Source organism: Marmota flaviventris, chromosome 9 (genome assembly GCF_047511675.1).
Source record: "Marmota flaviventris isolate mMarFla1 chromosome 9, mMarFla1.hap1, whole genome shotgun sequence".
Taxonomy (NCBI): domain Eukaryota; kingdom Metazoa; phylum Chordata; class Mammalia; order Rodentia; family Sciuridae; genus Marmota; species Marmota flaviventris.
The window spans coordinates 96678509-96698968 of NC_092506.1; the positions used below are offsets into that span (position 1 = coordinate 96678509).

At 35.8% G+C, this 20460-nt stretch overlaps 1 protein-coding gene across 5 annotated transcripts in view; it reads right to left on the reverse strand.

Moving 5' to 3' along the window:
- Alg9 (ALG9 alpha-1,2-mannosyltransferase) overlaps nt 1-20460 on the reverse strand; it is an 84863-nt gene that overhangs the window by 30291 nt on the left and 34112 nt on the right. For all 5 annotated transcript variants that reach the window (XM_027930705.2, XM_071616699.1, XM_071616696.1 and 2 more), the window contains one exon: nt 20067-20196. In XM_027930705.2, coding sequence (XP_027786506.1) covers nt 20067-20196 — 130 coding nt within the window. The remainder of the gene's footprint in view (nt 1-20066; nt 20197-20460) is intronic.

The window sequence follows — 20460 nt, forward strand, 5'->3', positions numbered from 1 at the left end:
GATGTCACTCAAAGTTTTCTGGTAAACAACTGCAGTAAACACTCCTATTTAAGAGTCTCAAACCATAATGTAAAAGATCATTTGAAATCAATTGCCCTGTAACTTCCAAGGCAAGCAAGGATTACAGATGAAAACACCATTTAGACATTTTGCCCATAGCTAAGTAAAATTTGGTACTAACTGAAGCAATCCAACAGCAACAAAGGCTGACATATGCTATTAATTTAATACTCAATTTTAAGGCAGTATTGAGAATTCTTTCCAAACATATAACAAATTTTGATTTACCATTTCTCCTTATATTCCTCTGTGAGGAAATGAATCAAAGGCAGGCTTTTTTATAGCTGAGTACTACAAGCTCTGTGAAGGGATTGGGTTTTTCATTTTTCACCATTGCATCCATGGTGCCTGGTACCATACCTGGCATATATCAGGCAGTCCAAAAGTTATTTGAAGAAGAAATGGTAACTAGCTTCACCAGGATGCTGAATACTTCAAACACCAAGTTGTTCAAAACTACGACCAAGTATCTATAAATGCCAAAAATTTCTTCCCTGAGCTTCTAGCCCCTGGATGACAATCTATTTCCTCCATAATATTGTATAATAGAGAGCAAATCATATTATAATAAATCTATTAAGCATCTCTAATTAACAAAATGAGTTCAAGCTCCAGTAAACTGACTACTAATTTTGACTAAGCCTTTTGGATTCCACTACTGTGATCCTAATACACCACTCCATTCAGATCTATGAGTGTGCTTCTGCTACTAAGAAGGAAATTAGAGAACCCAAAGGGAACAGAAATAAACAAAAAAATCACAGTTAAGAGCAACTGTTGTTATCTGTTTGTTCAGCTATAACAATTATCAATAGATAATTGATTCAGCACAAAAATTTATTTCCTCATAATTTTGAAGGCTGAGAATTTCAAGATCAAGGCATGAGCACGTGATAAGGGCCTTCTTTCACTTGATCCTACAGCAGAAGGCATCACATGGCAGAAGGGTTAAAGGAGGATAAGGGCAAAAGAGCAAGAGAGGGCTAAACTCATTCTTTCATGAATAAAACCATTCTCTCAACAATTGCATCAAGAGGATGGTACCCCATACCCAAACACCTTCTGCTAGGCCCCATTTCCCAACAGTACTTCATAGGAAATCAATTTCCATACATGAACTTGGGGGACATATTTAAATCATAGCGTGAATCCAAATTCCAATTTGAAATATTTCTTGGTTTTGTCATTATGTAGACAAGATGTTAAGAGACAACCAAGTCAAACTCTGTAGTTCTGCAGAACTTTCTGCATGTTAAGAACTTCTCTAAGAAGATACCTCTTAACTTCACTTTAGTAAAAAAAATATATATATACGTAGATGGACACAATACCTTTATTTTATTTGTTTATTTTTATGTGGTGCCGTGGAATGAACCCAGTGCCTCACACATAACAGGCAAGAGCCCTACCACCAAGCCACAACCCTAGCCCTTAGTCAGAATTTTTTATTATAAATAGTAACAAAAGAAAAATCTTGTTGCAATGCCCAGGCAAGTTAGGATATGGATTATATCAGCACACAATTAAACTAGTATTTGAAGCAGGCAACTCTCCAAACTAACAGAGAAAAGCAAAAATAATGCTCTGTATCCTCTGCCTCTAACTAAGTGCTATTCATATTTAAATCTATCTAATATTTGACTTTTGTTAGAAAATGGGACTGCTAAATTCTGGCTCTGTGATTTGGGAAAGTCACTTAACCTAGCATGAGAGGTTTTACCATGCCTCTAAAAGGTGTGGACTATAAACCACTAAGATTCCCTCAATTCTAGAAAAGACCACTGTTGAAAAATTAATTAAAACTGTAAACACATATCACATGGTTGATTCTATTCTTTTCTGAACTACTGCTACTCATCATTAGATGCTATTACTATGTTAAAAGACAGCTAGCTCTGTGCTAGAGGGAGAAAATATACAGGATCTGCTTTTTATACTACCGTGATGTGAGCAATTAGAAAGTCTATGTTTTACTTCTTATACTAAACATAGAAGATACATATTTGAGCCAGGCATGGTAGCACATGCCTGTAATCTCAGCTACTCAACAGGATGAGAGAATTTCAAGTTCAAGGTCATCCTGGACAATGTGGTGAGAAACTGTGTCAAAAACAAAAATAAACAAGATATGTATTTATCATGAATGGTAAAGGCAAAAGAAGATTATTAAGTTCTCTCAATTTGTTAATGTCAAGGAGCTATTTAAAACCAGGGTTTAGGGGCTGGGGTTGTGGCCCAGTGGTAGAGTTCTCGCCTAGCATGCATGGGGCACTGGGTTCGATCCTCAGCACTACATAAAAATAAAGATATTATGTCCACCTAAAACTAAAAAATAAATTTAAAAAAATATTTTAAGGGGCTGGGGTTGTGGCTCAGCGGTAGAGCGCTCGCCTCGCACATGCGCGACCCTGGATAGATCCTCAGCGCCACATAAAAATAAATAAATGAAATAAAGGTATTGTGTCCAACTACAACTAAAAAAATAAATATTTTTAAAAAATAAAAATAAAACCAGTGTTTATGGCTTGTGGTAGAGCATTTGCCTAGTATGCCTGAGGTCCTGGGTTCTATTCCAAGTACTAAAAAAACAAAACTGAAAAAAATATATTATTATTGTTAAATATTGAAAGGGTTAGAAGAATTTTGTGAGCTTGCATACTTGAAATATTCTAAATTTTTATAGAGTTTCTTGAATTCCAAGTTTTTTAGTTGTCAATGAATCTTTATTTTATTTATTTATTTTAATATTTATTTTTTTAGGTGTAGATGGACACAACACAATGCCTTTATTTTTATGTGGTGCTGAGGATCAAACCTGGGTCCTGCCCGTGCTAGGCGAGCACTCTACCACTGAGCCACAACCCCAGCCCCTTTATTTTATTTATTGATACACGGTGCTGAGAATCAAACCCAGTGCCTCACACATGCTAGGCAAGTGTTCTGCCACTGAGCCACAACTCCTCCAAGTGTTTTATCAACATAAAAGACATGATTTGGGAATACATCATGTCTTACCTACAAAGCCTAGAATTACCACATAAATCTAACCTGAAATTGGATGATAACAAATACAGAAAGCTCTGACAGTTGTTTCCCTTTGCTATGGTTTGGATATTGTCTGTCCCCACTAAGGTTCACATATTGGAAGCTTGGTCCTCAGGGTGGTTATTTTGGGAGGTGGGACAGTTAAGCTGTGGGGCCTAATAGGAGATCCTTAATAGGTTAAATAAGGACCTTAAAGAGGTCCTTAATAAGGTCATGAGGGTCATGACCTTGGGAAGGGGATCTCATGACCAATGGGATCCCAGTTTCTGTCTTCCTGCCTATTAATGGGATCTCTTCCTCCCACACAAGTTCCTGCCTTTGCCATCCATTAGGAGGTGATACGTCAAAAGGGCCCTTTGCCACAACCTGTGCCATGCTGTCTGGACATTCAGCCTCCAAAACTGTGAGTTCAAGAAACTTTTCTTTATAAAGTTAGTATGCCTTAGCTATCTCATTATAGTAACAAAAAATGGACTAATACACCTTCCTACTGTTTGTGTCAGACTTCAGTAATCAATTGTGGCATTCTTCTATTGAGTTTAAACACAGTCTCATGCTTTTTAATACCGGGCTCCAGTCAGTCACTACCAAGTGATGATAAGTATTAAATGAAATGAAACTATTTGTAGTCAAGAGTGGTGATGAACACTTGTAATCCCAGCACTTGGGAGGACTGAAGCAGGAAGATCAGTTAAATCTAGGAGTTTGAGACCAGACTAAGTAACACAGCAAGACCCCCATCACAAAAAAAAAGAATGAATAATTTTTTTTTAAAAAGGGAGGGGGAGAAAGAAACTATTGACCACCTTGTAAGATCAGTATAAGGGGATGAACATCCAGGATGGTTGAATTGCAACTCAATGAAACCCAATCTGATTATATCACTTAGTTCTCAACAATGTATGCAATAGAAACAGACCTCCTACTTTATATAAAAATGCAGATTAGAAAATTGAGAAATCATGGGAGATTGTGTGATTTGTTTTATAGCAACTAATTCGGGTTTGGGTTTTTTTTTTCCCAAATTGTACTCAAAAATATCAATTTATGGAAAATATCTGAAGACTATATTTGTGTGACAATATGAAATTCATTAGTATTTATGATTAAAGTCACTGTCAGGGCTGGGGTTGTGGCTCAGTGGTAGAGCGCTCGCCTAGCATGTGCGAGGCCCTGGGTTTGATCCTCAGCACCACATATAAATAAATAAAGGTATTGTGTCTAACTACAATTTAAAAAAAAAAGTCACTGTCATTACCATCATTAAGAAAGGCCTTGGGCTGGGGTTATGGCTTAGTGGTAGAGCGCTTGCCTAGCATGTGTGAGGCACTGGGTTCAATTCTCAGCACCCCATATAAATAAATAAATGAAATAAAGGTCCATCAATAACTAAAAAAAAAAAAATAAAGGAAAAAGAAAGAAAGAAAGGCCTTAGCCAAGTATTGCGGCACACACCTATAATCCCAGCAATTTAGGAGGCTAAGGCAAGAGGATCACAAATTCAGGCCTGCCTTGGGCAACTTAGAGAGATCCTATCTTTAAAAAAGAAAAGAGAAAAAAACCAAACAACCAACCAAACAAACAAACAAAAAAACAGGGATGTAGCTCAATGATAAAGTGCTCCTGGGTTCAATCCCTAGAACCAAAAAAAAAAAAAAGAAAGAAGTACTAAATTAAGAAATAAACAACAACAAAAAAATTTTTTAGAGAAGTTCTACTTTAGAGTTAAGTAATACTTTTTAAGTATCCAAAAAGTTCAATATCATTTTTGTCAAAAATTTCTTTATTTTCCTTAAGGTGTTTATGTTCTCATTACAGTTTAAAAGGGGACCAAAAGAAGACACATATAGAGATAGATAACTGCATTTTAGAAGCTTACTATTCAAGATAGACAATATCAGATACATAAATTTTAAATGGCATCTAGCCTACAGAATAAAGCCATTATACTAAAGCATAACTGAAAAAAATAATGGGAAGTTAATTTTCAATTATCCAGAGTTGGAAAAACTCAATTATAAAATCTTTTGCTATTATCATTTTCTCTGTTTAATCAATTAACCGACATTCTTATCAGTTCCTGGTATATATTTTGCCATCTAAGAAAAACTGTCTTTTTAAAAAATTTGGTACCAGAGATTGAATTCAAGGGTGCTTACCATTGAGCCACATCCCAGACCTCTTTATTTCTTATCTTGAGTCAGAGTCTTGCTAAGTTGCTGAGGCTGGCCTCAAACTTGCAATCTCGTGCCTAAGCCTCCAAACTCACTGGGATTACAGGCATGTGCTACCACACCTGGTTTGTCATTTTATTTTACTTATTTATTTATTTGGTATCAGGGATTGAACTCAGGAGCACTTAACCACTGACCTTACATCCCCAATCCATTTTACTTTTGATTTTGAGACAGGGTCTCTGTAAGTTGCTTAGGACCTAAATTGCTGAGGCTGAATTTGCAGTCCTCCTGCCTCAGTCTTCTGAGCTGCTGGGATTACAGGCTTGTGTCACCACACCAGACTTGCTTGTCTTTTTAAACCCAAAACTTTTCAGTTATTTAAAAGAATGTAAATTAAATAAGTGAAGGTCTACCCAGGTTAAGATTTGCATCAGGGGCTGGGGTTATAGCTCAGCAGTAGAGCGCTTGCCTCGCACATATGAGGTACTGGGTTTGATCCTCAGCACCATGTAAAAATAGATAAAATAAATAAAGTAAAGATCTTTTAAAAAATCTTAAAAAAAGAGATTTGCATCAATCTATATTGAAATTACATGTCTTGTTTCTGGTTTGAAATGTTGAGAAGAGCTAGGCGGTGGAAAAGAACTGAAGATGATCACTTTTCTGGTGATTACTATATTGAGTCTCTACTTTTCAAAGGAGATTTTTTTCCATAGAAAACAGATAAGCAGACAGAAAAGTGGTTTGACAGACTAGGTGGGAAAAAAGGTGGTAAATTAGAAAACACTGGCATTATGGGAACAATAAATTATCTTTGTAAAGACTCACAGACGTAAGTGAACGAAACAGGCTAGGTAGAAGAAAATAAGTTAAGGTAGACTTGAGTCCCAGGTTTTTTTTTTTTGTTTTTTTTTGGTGCTGGGGATTGAATCCAGGGCCCATGCATGCTTAGTATATGCTTTCAATTAGAGTTCCATAAATGACCCTGACTGGAGAATTTAAAAGCACTGATGTAAAAGAGACCTAATATAGCTAAAGGAAAAGTATTCCATTTCCATATAATATACCAAACTTGATAGGGAACATTCCAAATACTAACCTCTGCCAATTCACATTAGAAACAAATGACAGAAGAAAACTGGGCATGATCCCTGTCCTCTAGTATCTTGTAACCTACTACTCTTCCTGAAGTTTAAATAGACCTTGAAAAATGTCTAGGGTCCTAATTAGCCTTTCTGTTATTAACACGACTTGGGGAGACCTCTCTTTAGTTCAAGATTAAATGGAGGGCTAGTTCTGTTTTTCTTTTTTTTTTTTTTTTTTTTTTGTGGTGCTGGGGATTGAACCTAGGGCCTTATATTTGCAAGGCAAGCACTCTACCAACTGAACTATATCCCCAGCCCTAGTTCTGTATTTTTTTTTGTTTGTTTGTTTTAGGCGGACACAATATCTTTATTTTTATTTTTCTTATGTGGTGCTGAGGATCAAACCCAGCGCCCCACACATGCCAGGCGAGTGCGCTACCGCTTGAGCCACATTTTTTATTATTATCATTATTTAGGGTACCAGGGATTGAACCAAGGGACACTTAACCACTGAGCCACATCAACAGCCCTTTTTTATATTTTTATTTAGAATAACTTAGCTTAGGGCCTCACTAAGTTGTTGAGTCTGGCTTTGAACTCATGATCCTCCTGCCTCAACCTCCAGAGCCACTGAGATTTCAGGTGTGCACCACCACACCCAGCTATTTTAGTAAAAAAATTTTTAAAAATCATCTGTTGTGTAAAGTTCTATGTTCTAGGTCCTGTGTCAATTTCAAAGATTAAGGACAAAGATGTAAACTACTGTCCTTAAATAAATGTATAATTTAGTGAAGAATGTAGTTATATAAATTATATGTGAAAGTGAATGAAACAGGGAATAAATGAAATATGCTTACGCCCAATTAACTAAAACTTAGAAACCTCAAACCACTGAATTTCTCTTAAACAATATTCTGGCATACTTTAAGCCTTTGCATATGCCCTTCCCTTCGGCTAGAATGTCAATAGCCGCTTCCTCTGCTAGAGAACTCTTAAATCATCCTCTAAGATCCAGCTCCTCTGCCACCTCTTTTGTGAAGTTATCCCCAAATAGAGAAGCAGGAAGATTCCTCTCGCTCTTTCTATATTCCCACAGCATATAATAGCACTCATTTTACACTTTGAATAATAATAGTCTGACTCTCCTACAATACTCTAAATTCATCTTTAGGTTTATCAAAACAATAAAAGCACACAAACTAAAAATCTTAAGTAGTACACAAAACTGCTTAAAAAATCATCAGGACCCTTCATATTTCAGGGACCAGCCTCCCAGAAACAACTACTCACAACTCTTCCAGTGTTTTTTCTCCTGGTAGCTTTTGATTTTTTAAAATTATCAAATAATAATGCACACTAACTTCTTTTTGTACTTGATAATCTTGATATGGATCTTTTCTCACTCATCATTTCAAGTTTACTCTTTAGGCTCTTTCAATCTGAAAACTATTGACCTGAACTTCTGAGAACTTTTTTCACATGATCTTTGGCAATCTTCTCTACTCTGTTTCACCTGTTCTCTCCTTCTTATTTTTTTAATATTTATTTTTTAGTTGTAGGTGGACACATTATCTTTATTTTATTTTTATGTGGTGCTGAGGAGCGAACCCAGGGCCTTGCAAGTGCTAGGCGAGCACTCTACCACTGAGCCACAATCCCAGCCCCTCGCCTGTTCTCTCCTTCTTGACCTCTTACTAGCTATATGCTAGATATTACTGTTCCTTTCCTAATTTCTTTACTCTTTGGTTTTCAATGTTGTTTTCATGGTATGGAAGAGTGCTTCAACTTTACTCTCTAATCACATACTCACTTTTTAAAATTTGTTTGTTTTTGCGATGGCATCTTGCTATATTGGCCAGACTGGTTTCAAACTCTTGGCTCAAGTGATCCTCTCCTTAGCCTCTCCTAGTAGTGGACTACAGTAGCATGCTACTGTGTCTGGTTTCTACTAATTTTTAAAATCTCCATCATCTTATTTTTAATTTCTGTAAGTTCGTATTTCCTATGGTTCCCTTTTCAAAACATGGTTTTTTTTTATTTTATGAATACCAAATGTTAAATCTGTCAGAGAATAGTGACTATAGAAATTTAAATTTTTTCCTATCATTTGTGGTTTCGCCAATTTATCACACCACCACCCCCCTTTTCTGTTAGGAACTCTTCTTAAGTGACAAGACTATTTTCAGCACAATCAGAAACAACAATAAGTTGAGTGAATGGGTAGATGAAACAGCTGATGATTATGATGCTAAAAAAACATTTCAAAATGACTATGAACAAAAAGGATTGGAGATTAACAATATTGTGCTACTAAAGTTTCAGATCATTGTCTTTGTAAGCCAGTGACCCAGGACTGTTGGGACTGCCCCAGTCAACAGGCAGTATCTAGCATCCTAACCAAATAGACAAGGCTTTTGTCCAAACCCCAACAATAGGTAAATTTATTTTATTTAAGATTTGATTCTTTAATTTCATTCCTGCCTGGAAGAATTTAACATAGTCTATTTGCCTTACCCACTACAGTTATCCTCTTTAGTTGGGTTTCTAAAAAAGTTATTCCTCAGAGCTTACAAATAGGTAAACCACATCTATTTCTTTAAAGCAATCTAAATCTAGTTTGCAGAAAGAGCAGTAAAGATAGACTTAAATGTAAAGACTTTTTAAAAAATATTTTTATTAGTTATTGATGGACCTTTATTTATTTATTTGGTTGTATGTGGCGCTGAGAATCGAACCCAGGGCCTCACACATGCTAGGCAAGCGCTCTACCACTGAGCCCTAGCCCCAGCCCCTAAAGACTTTTGATTCCGATCAAAATCCCAACGGCATTCCTTGCAGAAATAGAAAACGCAATTATGAAATTCATCTGGAAAAATAAGAGACCCAGAATAGCTAAAGCAATTCTAAGCAGGAAGAGTGAAACAGGTGGTATAGTTATACCAGATCTTAAACTCTACTACAGAGCAATAGTAACAAAAACAGCATGGTACTGGCACCAAAACAGGCTGGTAGACCAATGGTACAGAATAGAGGACACAGAGACCAACCCACAAAGTTACAACTACCTTATATTAGACAAACGTGCTAAAAGCATGCAATGGAGAAAGGATAGCATCTTCAATAAATGGGTGCTGGGAGAACTGGAAATCCATATGCAACAAAATAAAATTGAATCCCTTTCTCTCACCATGCACAAAAGTTAACTCAAAATGGATCAAGGATCTAGGAATCAAACCACAGACTCTGCATCTAATAGAAGAAAAGTTGGCCCTAATCTTCATCACGTGGGGTCAGGCCCCAAATTCCTTAATAAGACATCTATAGCACAAGAGTTAAAACCAAGAATCAACAAATGGGATGAATTAAAACTAAAAAGTTTTTTCTCAGCAAGAGAAATAATGTGTGAGGTGAATAGGGAGCCTACATCCTGGGAACAAATTTTTACTCCTCACACATCAGATAGAGCTCTAATCTCTAGGGTATACAAAGAACTCAAAAAGTTAAACAACAAAAAAACAAATAACCCAATCAACAAATGGGCCAAAGACCTGAACAGACACTTCTCAGAAGAGGATATACAATCAATCAACAAATACACGAAAAAATGCTCACCATCTCTAGCAATCAGAGAAATGCAAATTAAAACTACTCTAAGATATCATCTCACTCCAGTAAGAATGGCAGCCATTATGAAGTCAAACAACAACAAGTGCTGGTGAGGATGCGGTGAAATAAATACACTCATACATTGCTGGTGAGACTGCAAATTGGTGCAGCCAATTTGGAAAGCAGTTTGGAGATTCCTTGGAAAGCTGGGAATGGAACCACCATTTGACCCAGCTATTCCCCTTCTTGGACTATACCCAAAAGACCTAAAAAGAGCCACATCAATGTTTATAGCAGCACAATTCACAATAGCTAGACTGTGGAACCAACCTAGATGTCCTTCAATAGATGAATGGATTAAAAAATGTGGCATTTATACACAATGGAATATTACTCAGCACTAAAAAATAACAAGATCATGGCATTTGCAGGGAAATGGATGGCATTAGAGCAGATTATGCTAAGTGAAGTTAGCCAATCCCTAAAAAACAAATGTCGAATGTCTTCTCTGATATAAGGGGTTGACTCAAAATGGGATAGGGAGGAAGAGCATGAAAAGAAGATTACCACTAAATAGGGAAGAGAGAAGGGAGGGAGAAGGGGAATTGCACGGAAGATGGAAGGAGACCCTTACTGTTATACAGAATACATGTATGACGATGTGAGGGAAAAAAAAAAAAAGAAGTGTGTCACATTAGATTGGGTAGAGAGAAGTGATGGAGGGGGAGGGGGGAAAGGAAGGACAGCAGAATAAAATAAACATTATTATTGCTGTGTGTATATACGTGACTGTATGACCAATATGATTCTGCAACCTGTACACTCAGAAAAATGAGAAATTACACCCCATCTGATTCAAATGTATGATATGTCAAGATCATTGTACTGTCATGTGTAACTACTTAAAACAAATAATAAATAAATAAAATAAAATGCAAAAAAAGAATAAATTCTTCATTAAAAGCTTTATCACATTCAAAAAATAAAATAAAAACTATTTTTAGTTGTAGATGGACACAAAACCTTTATTTATTTATTTGTTTGTTTGTTTATATGTGGTGCTTAGGATTGAATCCAGTGCCTCACATGTACTAGGCAAGCGCTCCACCACTGAGCTACAACCTTAGCCCTTAAATATAAGGACTTAATTAATTTAGTTAAGAGGCCAAAGGCTAAGAGGCAAAAAATGACTTAACAGAAAAATTCTCTCAATATTGAGCTGAAAGTTCTCCTTGTGCCTAGACAGAAACTCAGATCACTGACAACATGCTAAGTGGTTTTTAAATGACACCTCAGATAGATCTTCCAGGCAGTTTCAAAGGTTTGATGTCTATAAACCTACTATCTTTATTTATTTTTCTTGAATGATGAAAGTACAATATGATTTATTATTAAAAAATGTAAGAAAAAAGTACTTTTAAAAATTATTTATGTGGCAGGGTGTGATGATTCATGCCTATAATTCCAGTGACTTGGCAGGCTGAGGCAGGAGGATGCCAAGTTTAAGGCTAGCCTCAGCAACTTAGCAAGACCCTGTCTCAAGGCAATAAATAAAAAAAAATAATTGGGGATGTAGTTCAGTGGTAGAGCTCCTTTGGGTTTAATCCCTAGTACAAAAATAAATAAATAAATAAATCACACCACTCTTATCCAAATAAAATCACCACCAACCTGTCAGTGAATATTCCAGACCTTTTCCTCTGCAGACATTGACTTTCCTCACAAAACCTGGATCATGTTACATATACCATTTTAGTAAAAACCCATCTTTAGTTTGCAATTCCTCAGTCTAAACGCCTGGTATCACCAAATATCTACTGCCCCTTGGCTCTAAAAGCTAAAGTAATACTAGTTGGATTAGAATCAGAAAGAATAGTTTCTTTTCTCAATTTTATGAATATCTCATACTGCAAAATCTGAGATTATGCTCCATAACTACATCATCTACAATTCAAAAATCAAAAGACTAGATTTAAATCTGCCTTAAGTGTAAGCAAAGAGCTCATTTTTTTTTTGTTTCTTCAGATTTAATCATTCTTTCTTGCATCAAAAATAACAAAATTGTAGGGTGACATTAACACATGATCGTGAAACAAAAATGTGTTTCATTTCATTAGTCACAGGCTACATATCAACCAGCTGTCGAAGCTAAAAATATGCCTTAATTTAAAATTTTGTAAAACACAAGCATTTAAGACTCATTTTGAAAGAAATGTGACTATTTTCCATTTCTAACCAACCCACTAGAAGCTTTGGAGAAGAACAAATGAGTACCTCTAAGCCAAAGAAAAACAGGTAATGGTGAGGAAATTCAAGTTAACTTAATGATCATAGATTTTACACTGTTTACATCAATAAACATGTGAAGAATGACAACTTAATGCCACCACAAAAGTAAACAAAAATACATATCCTCAAAGAAAACAGGACCTGAGATAGAGGCTAAGATACCAATAATACAAGGTGTGCATTTTGTCAGGGGAGGCATGAACCAAGGAGAGCTAAGCAGTAATAAAATAAATATTGTCTGCAATGGAAACATTGTCAGAGTTTGAGATTGCAGTGATAATTTCTCAACTCTCACACATCAGTACAGCACAGAGTCAGTCCCTCATAGTTTTTAGTTATTAGTTTTTAGTTATTACTAGTTATTCATCACCTCTGGGACAGAAGCAGTAAGTCCACTTCTATCTTTGGTCATGAGGTACATGCCCAGGAATCATGTCTCAAAGTCAATTTTACCATCATAAAGTATTTGATAAGAAAATAAGTAAAAGAATAAACTGTGATATAAACACTCCAACTGGATTTCAGATATAGTTATTGCAAATTGGAAAGAGATGCCAAAAAAAAAAAAAAAAAAAAAAAAGCAAGGGTCTTGAAAATCCTTGTCATTTAAAAAGAATATACACTTCATTGGGCTCCCAAAAGACACTCATGCTCTCCTAACTCCTGGTCAGTGCTTTTGCGAATGACATCATGCTACCCATCATCAGTATTCTCCTAGTGTAATTCCTTTATTGAAATAAGAACACTAAGCCTAGGAGGAAACATTAGAGAGGGAAAGAGTTCAAGTATTTTTCTAGCTTTTCATTTCCTCTTTTATATATGCTCCAGCTAAATTAAAAAAATGTAGTCGCCATCCAGAGGCACAGACTATCTTATAGTTTTCCTATCCCACATACAGTTATGCTAAATATGTATTTGTTGACTGAATCTTTAAACTTGCAAGAAAAAATTTACTACACTATAAAAATGTAAACTTACATGTAAAAATTTTTGGTCATTCAATCCCTATACATCATGAAAACATCAATTAATTTTCCTAAATATCAACATAATGAAAACTAGGGGATTAGTTTAAAGCAAAAAGTTTTTTGAAAAGTTCCATTTAAATTCTTGGTAGATTCCAATTTGATCACATTGTATCTATGACAGCAATTTGAATCTGCTTGCTCTGATACCCGACACTGGTAATTAGAAAGGAGACCAATATGGCGATTTATTTTCTCCTCTAATAAGGGAAGGAAAAAGAACAAATTGAGAGAAAAAGAGAAGAAAGAAGTGGGGTGATACCCCAATAATTTCTATTTATAGATAAACACAATATTTACTATTGAAAGTATGTGGCACAAATAAAACAGCTCTAGAAATGAAAAGTGACTTTGAAAAAAATAATGCTATTTATATGTATTCAATCTTGTTACATCAAAGATGATTAACCATCATGTGATAACATGAAAGAAGAGGTAAGAAAAGAACATCCAGGTGCCAGATGCAGAAGTGCACACCTATAGTCTCAGCAACTTAGGAGGCTGAGGCAGGAGGATCACAAGTTCAAGGACAGCCTGGGTGACTTGGTAAGAACCTGTCTCAAAATAAAAAATAAAAAAGGGAACGTACACAGTAATAGAGCACTTGCCTAGTATATGTAAGGCCCTGGGTTCAATCTCCAAGTACTGGGGGAAAAAAATGTTGAGGAAAAAAAGGCTAGACATAAAGGACTGCATACATTTGTAATTCTATTTATATGAAATTCCAGAAGGTCATAAATAATCTAAAGTAGAGTTGGGTGCCATAGTGACTGCCCATAATCTCAGAAACTTGGGAGGCTGAAGCAGGAGGATCACAAGTTTGTAGCCAGCCTAGCAACTTAGAAAAACCCTTTCTTTCTCAAAAATAAAAAATGACGGGCTGGGGATATAGCTCAGTTGGTAGAGTGCTTGCCTTGCATGCACAAGGCCCTGGATTCAATCCCTAGCACCACAAAAAAAAAAAAAGACAAGGGCTGGGGATGTAACTCAATGGTAGAACACCCATGGGTTCAATCCTCACTATTGGGAAAGAAAAGACTACTGAGGATCCTGAAACAAAGCTTCTTATACCAAGATTAATCTTTGTCAAGTTCCAATCTCCCTAAACCTGAAGTCTTTCACCCATAAAATGAAGGAGATCAAAGACTTGATACCTTAAGTTCCCTTCTAAATCCATAATTGTTCCTATTGGTAACTGGAAAAAGCACGGATAAAGAAAAATGAGATAAAGGAAGCTTTAACTGAATAAACAGTTTTGTGTTAATACTTATTTTGAAAACACAAATTTGTTAACACAACAGATATATTAGGGAAGATTATGAGCATAATTTAATTTTTCCATTTGGTTATGTATCATTTCATCTACAAGAAACACTAGGCGAACGCAGGAAACTGTGCCCAGCTGAACCAATCAGAAGGAAAATTAAAAAGGACGTAAAGCACACACAAATATCCATACCCTCCTCAGTTCCCCACATCACACTCACCAATCCACTATGGTATTAACACTGTCAGATTCAGATAATCCACTACTTCAAGATGCAACTCTTCTAACACCATCCCAAAAGCAAATGCCAAACATTTACAAAGTAAACTGCCATATTTATTATAATATTTATGAACTTTTAACCATTTAACATGTAAAAAGCTGTGCTACATTTTTATTAGGTTCCTATTTATTCTCTTTTTTACAGGGGAAGTGAACTCCGAGGCACTTTACCACCGAGCTACCTCCCTCCCAGTCCTTCTTTTTTTACTTGTAGATAGACACAATGCCTTTATTTTATTTATTTTTATGTGGTCCTGAGCATGGAACCCAGTTCCTCACATGTACTAGACAAGTCCTCTACCACTGAGCCACAACCCCAGTCCCTTTTTGTTTTTTTATTTTGAGTCAGGGTCTCATCAAGTTTCTGAGGCTGATCTTGAACTTGGATTCTTCTGCTTCAGCCTCCTGAGTCACTGGGATTACAGGTGTGCATCACTGTGCCTGATTCCTTACCCCACCCACCCTGTACCAGGGATTAAACCCAGGGGTGCTTAACCACTGAGACACATCCCCAGCCCTTTTTTATTTTATATTTTACTTAGAGACAAGGTCTTGCTAAGTTGCTTAGAGCCTTGCTAAATTGCTGAGGCTGGCCTTGAACTTGTGATCCTCCTGCCTCAGCCTTCAGAGCTGCTAGGATTACAGGCCTGCACCACCACATCAGGCTCCTCTTTTTTTTAACATATCACTAAGTTTTCAAATATTGTGTCCCTAACCCCATTTCCCCACTAATCTTGTGGGTTTTACTGAACAATGACTTTTAGCTTCATTGCAGCATAAATTATTATATTGCTGTTTGAGGAAAAAATTAATCAATGATCAAACTCTATTTTTCAAAGATACTATATATAGGCAAGTCCACTTATGCTTCAAGTCTTTCCCTATAAGCTCTCTCCTGAACAGCTACTTTCTTCCAGAGGTTTACTCATTGACTAGATAGCTCCCAAATCCAATAGCAGATTTGGAGTAAGAAAGATATCATTCACCCTCACACACTCACAAAAGTTTAAATTTCTCAATAACTAGAGCAATGACACTGAACATTATCTTCTAAATTCTGATTTGGAGGGGATTGGAGATGTAGATCAAGAGTAGTGTGCTTGTCTGACATATATGAAGCCCTAGGGTTAACCTCAGCACAACTAAAAAAATCTAAAATAAAATAAATTTGGACCTTGATTCTAACAGAAAATCTTGACATGAACTATTGTAAATGTCCACTGTTCGATAATGGAATGTTCAACAGCTATTCGATTTCTACCATGGAAAGTACATATGCAGGAAAAAAATTAGTTCTGCAACACAGTTTTAACAGAACGATAGAAACCACAGAACCTTTACAAATACTCCTAAATCTTGACAAACTCAGAGGTTAAGGAGTATAGTGAAATGAAGGAGGTCATACATTTTTCCTCATTTCTATGCAGAACAGAAACAGGACAGATTGAACTATGAGCTGGCAAAAACCTGTTACTCGGAGCGAAAGGGCAGGTAAAAATAATGCCACTAGTGAGGATACTCAGATTTGATGGAGAACCGAATTTCCATACCTTCTTGAATGAACCTGGACTTACAACTAGGGCTGATACAAAAGTAACAAACATGAGTGTAACACAGCAAAGATTTAGACATGACAGCCATAATTCTGGTACTATTTCTTAAAGAATTAAACACATTAAAATTTAAAAATTATTTAGATTTCTGTTTATATACAAATGTACATATCTGCAAAAAAGAAAAACAAAACACATTAAAATGGCAACAGTGGTTAACACTTAGGTAGTCAGATGACAGATTATTTTTTTCTTGTCCATAGTTTTCATTATTTCATACAATGAATGCTTACCACTTTTATTATCACAGGAAAACAATTTTTTAAAACAGCTAAAACACGTGATCCTCGATCACAGTTCATATGTAAAATTAGTAGTAAATCACCAAATGTCCCTGCTACTTCACAAAGGGCCAAAGGTGAGTGGGCACTTTCCCTGGCATGCAGAACACAGGGAACTCTGAAGGATAACTCTTAGCCACAAAAGTAAGGACAAACACAAGAATGGAGATTTTATGCCTAGCAGAAAAGGACTTGCTTGTCCCTTCTATTATCAGCTGGCGTTATGGTGACTCCTACTGGCATTCTGAAAAATCCCCACCTTTGGGGTAAAGCTAATACATAGTCACTTAACTAAATTTCATAATGTCTGATTGCAGAAAATATGGGAAGATGATCTAACCAGATCTAATCAGTCTCCAAAGCCTAAGATATATTGTAAAAGGTCACTGTAGATTTTCTAATCAGCTTTCTCTCAACCTCCTTAGCACAATGATGATGAATATTCATTCTCCACTGAGAAAGCACATATAGTAAGTATTTCCCTTATCCAAGGTTGCTTTTCTCATGGTTTCAAGTCACCCTTAGTCAACCATAGTCTGGAAATGTTAAATAGAAAATTCAAAAACTAAACAATTTATAGGTTTATAATTGTACACCATTCTGAGTAGCATGGTGAAATCACACTGTCCCAGCATATCTATGCTGTTTGTACTACCTGTCACGTAGTAGCCATCTCAGTTATCAGATCAACTATAATAATACAGTAGTTCTATTGTTCAAATAACTCTTATTTTACTTAATAATGGTCCCAAGCACAAAAGTAGTGATGCTGGCAATTTGGGTATGCCCAAAATAAGCCATAAAGTACTCTCTTTAAGTGAAGAGGTAAAATTTTTCAAATTATTAAGAAAAAAAATATGATGAGGTTGCTAAGATTTATGGTACAATATGACATTTTGAGAAAGAGACCACATTCACATAATTTTATTACAGTATATTGTTAGAATTGTTCTATTTTGTGATTGTTTATTGTTAATCTCTTACTGTGACAAATTCATAAATTAGACTTTACCATAGGTATGCTTGCACAGGAAAAAAAACGTAGTAGGCATAGCGTTTGGTACCATCCATGGTTTTGGGAATCTCCTGAAAACCTTGCAGGTAAGAGAAGACTACTCTAAAGGTTAACCATTAGGCACTTAGCTGGTGAGAATACAAAAGAAATAAGATGTAGTCATTCCCTTCATAGCATTCACAAATCTGATGAGGAATGGTATGACATACATATTAGAAATATTTAGATAATAAGAGAATGAAATTAAAAGGCTAAATGAACAGATAAATACTTAAGATCCTTAAAGGAAGAACTACTCAATACAGACTTAAATAGTAGGCTTCTTGGGTAGCTAACATAAGCAGGCAGGGTCACTAACATAAGCAAAAACATTGAGGCAGAAAAGACAATGAATGATGAGCCTGCATGGACTGGAATGAAAACCAGATTGGGAAAAATTTACAGTAGGGAAGGAGAGATTTGAGCAGAGTATATTTCCTCTTAAGGATATCAGATTAAGAACATTCATGCGGAAAATCTATGCTAAATATGATAGAGATGCAATATCAAATCTCATAATAATTCCAAAGTAGGTATCATTATTCCCATTTTATTGACAGAAACAAAGTAGTGAAACAGAGAAATTACCTAATTTGCCCAAGGTCATTAAGGTAAAAAAAATAATACTGGGATTTAAACCTAGGCTATTTGAATCCAAAGTCCATGTTCTTTCCTTACCTCCCCATGTTACCTTTTCCTAAAGAAGTCTCTAATAACATCACTCTAAACTCAAATTGTCTCCCCCTCATGGTGCATGCTTCCTTCTTTTTGATTTTCCAGTGTCTCTATGGTGATCCCCCGTACATAAATAAAAACCTGCTTTCAGGAGAATGATTGCAGCTAAAATAAAAATGACCTGTAATAGTTTACCTTGACAAAGGGTATTTTCTTTTCTTATTTTTCCTTTTTACTTGTTTTATTATTTTAAAATTTTTTTTTGCAGTACTGAGGATTGAATCCATGTCCTTACACATGCTAAGCAAGTGCTCTGCCACTAAATTATATCCCTAGCTCTTCATATTTTTGAGACAAAAATCACATTAAATTACCCACACTGGCCCCTGAACTCATGATTCTCCTGCCTCAACCTCCCCAGTAGCTGAGATCACAGGTATGTGCCATCATATCTGACAAAGGATATTTTCATTTTAACAAGAATAAGGGTCTTCCTTTAAAAGAATGGTAGGAATGCATATCTTACCTTCTCAGGGAACCAGACCAAGGATATGTTTAATAATGCACATTTACACAAACTATAGCTAAGGTCCACACAGTAAAACTCACTATTAACAAACCCTAAGGGTCTCCATGAAAGTATAATCAGCCCCAATCTGGAGAAGAAGGCCATATGTGGCTACCAGTTTGCTTCAGAAGAGAAGTAAAAGTCTCATTATTTTACATTTTAAGAACATGATATTTTAAAAAACCTAAATTAAATATATTTGACATTTAAACTATTAAGTATTTCTTTAACAGATTGCTAAAAAAAAAAAAAGAAGTGCTCTCCAATAAGTTTATAAAATGAACTTTCATTGCCTCTGTGAACCAAGAGGAGCACAATCTTTACTACTCTCACCTTTTTTGCCATCAAAGATCTTATATGTATCAAATGTCAAAAGTGTCATCTTTCTTTTTAAAAAAAAATTTTTAATTGTAGTTGGACACAATACTTTTATTTCACTTATTTATTTTTATGTGGTGCTGAGGATTGAACCCAGGGTCTCACACGTGGGAGGTGAGCACTCTACCACTGAGCTACAATCCCAGCCCAAAAAGTGTCATCTTTCAAAGGAACTGAAATAAAATCCATCTGGGATCTCAGAGTGTGTAAAGTCAAGTAGGTAGAAGATCATGGCACTGACAGAGATTGCGCCATGGCACTTACTATGGAAATAGTCTTCCTGATTATTCATGTACTAAAACCAGAATATAGTCATAGCTAGGTCAAGGGTAGCCTGATAACTTGAAAGTTCCCCACCAAGTATTTTAATAGGCCAAGGAATCATATGAGTTCCAAAATGTGTTTTAGAATGAAACATAAGAAAATTTCTAGCCCACTGGAAAGCTTAGAAGTTATATTGAATTCTATATTTTACATAGAATATAAAAAGTAATTTGAAGATAAAAGTGATACTGTTTGGTCTTTCTCAACAAAGGTTGTTATACCCCTCATTCTACAGAAATCACTTTCTAAGAAACTCTCCTTTTATCAATATTCTAACATACATGCTAAGAGATTTTAGGGATAGAATTATTTTCAAAGAAGAGAACGTAGTTCTTACATATCTGGATGGCTCTTCTAGGTTCTGATCATTCATGTCGGTAGGAACAACCCGGGTAGCCAGTGGTCCCTCTGCAAAAGGTTTTGGTAACTGACCTCTGAACTCTGATGGAATGAACTGAAGCTGCCAACTGTCAGAAACACAAATAAGAAGAATAAGAAAAACACAAGGGGATCATATTGCTAAATGTACTTGAAACAAACAAAAATCATGTGAAGACATTTCATTTGAAGAAAAAAATATTTCTGCTAAAACCTTAACCAGGGAGCATAAAGGCAGAGGTCACAATTTAATCCAAAAATCATTGAGAAATTTGTGACTAGAGGTCTCTCAATCCTTTTCACCAAGTTTCAGAAGTGAAATTTGCTACCAGATGGTTATATCATGAAACAAC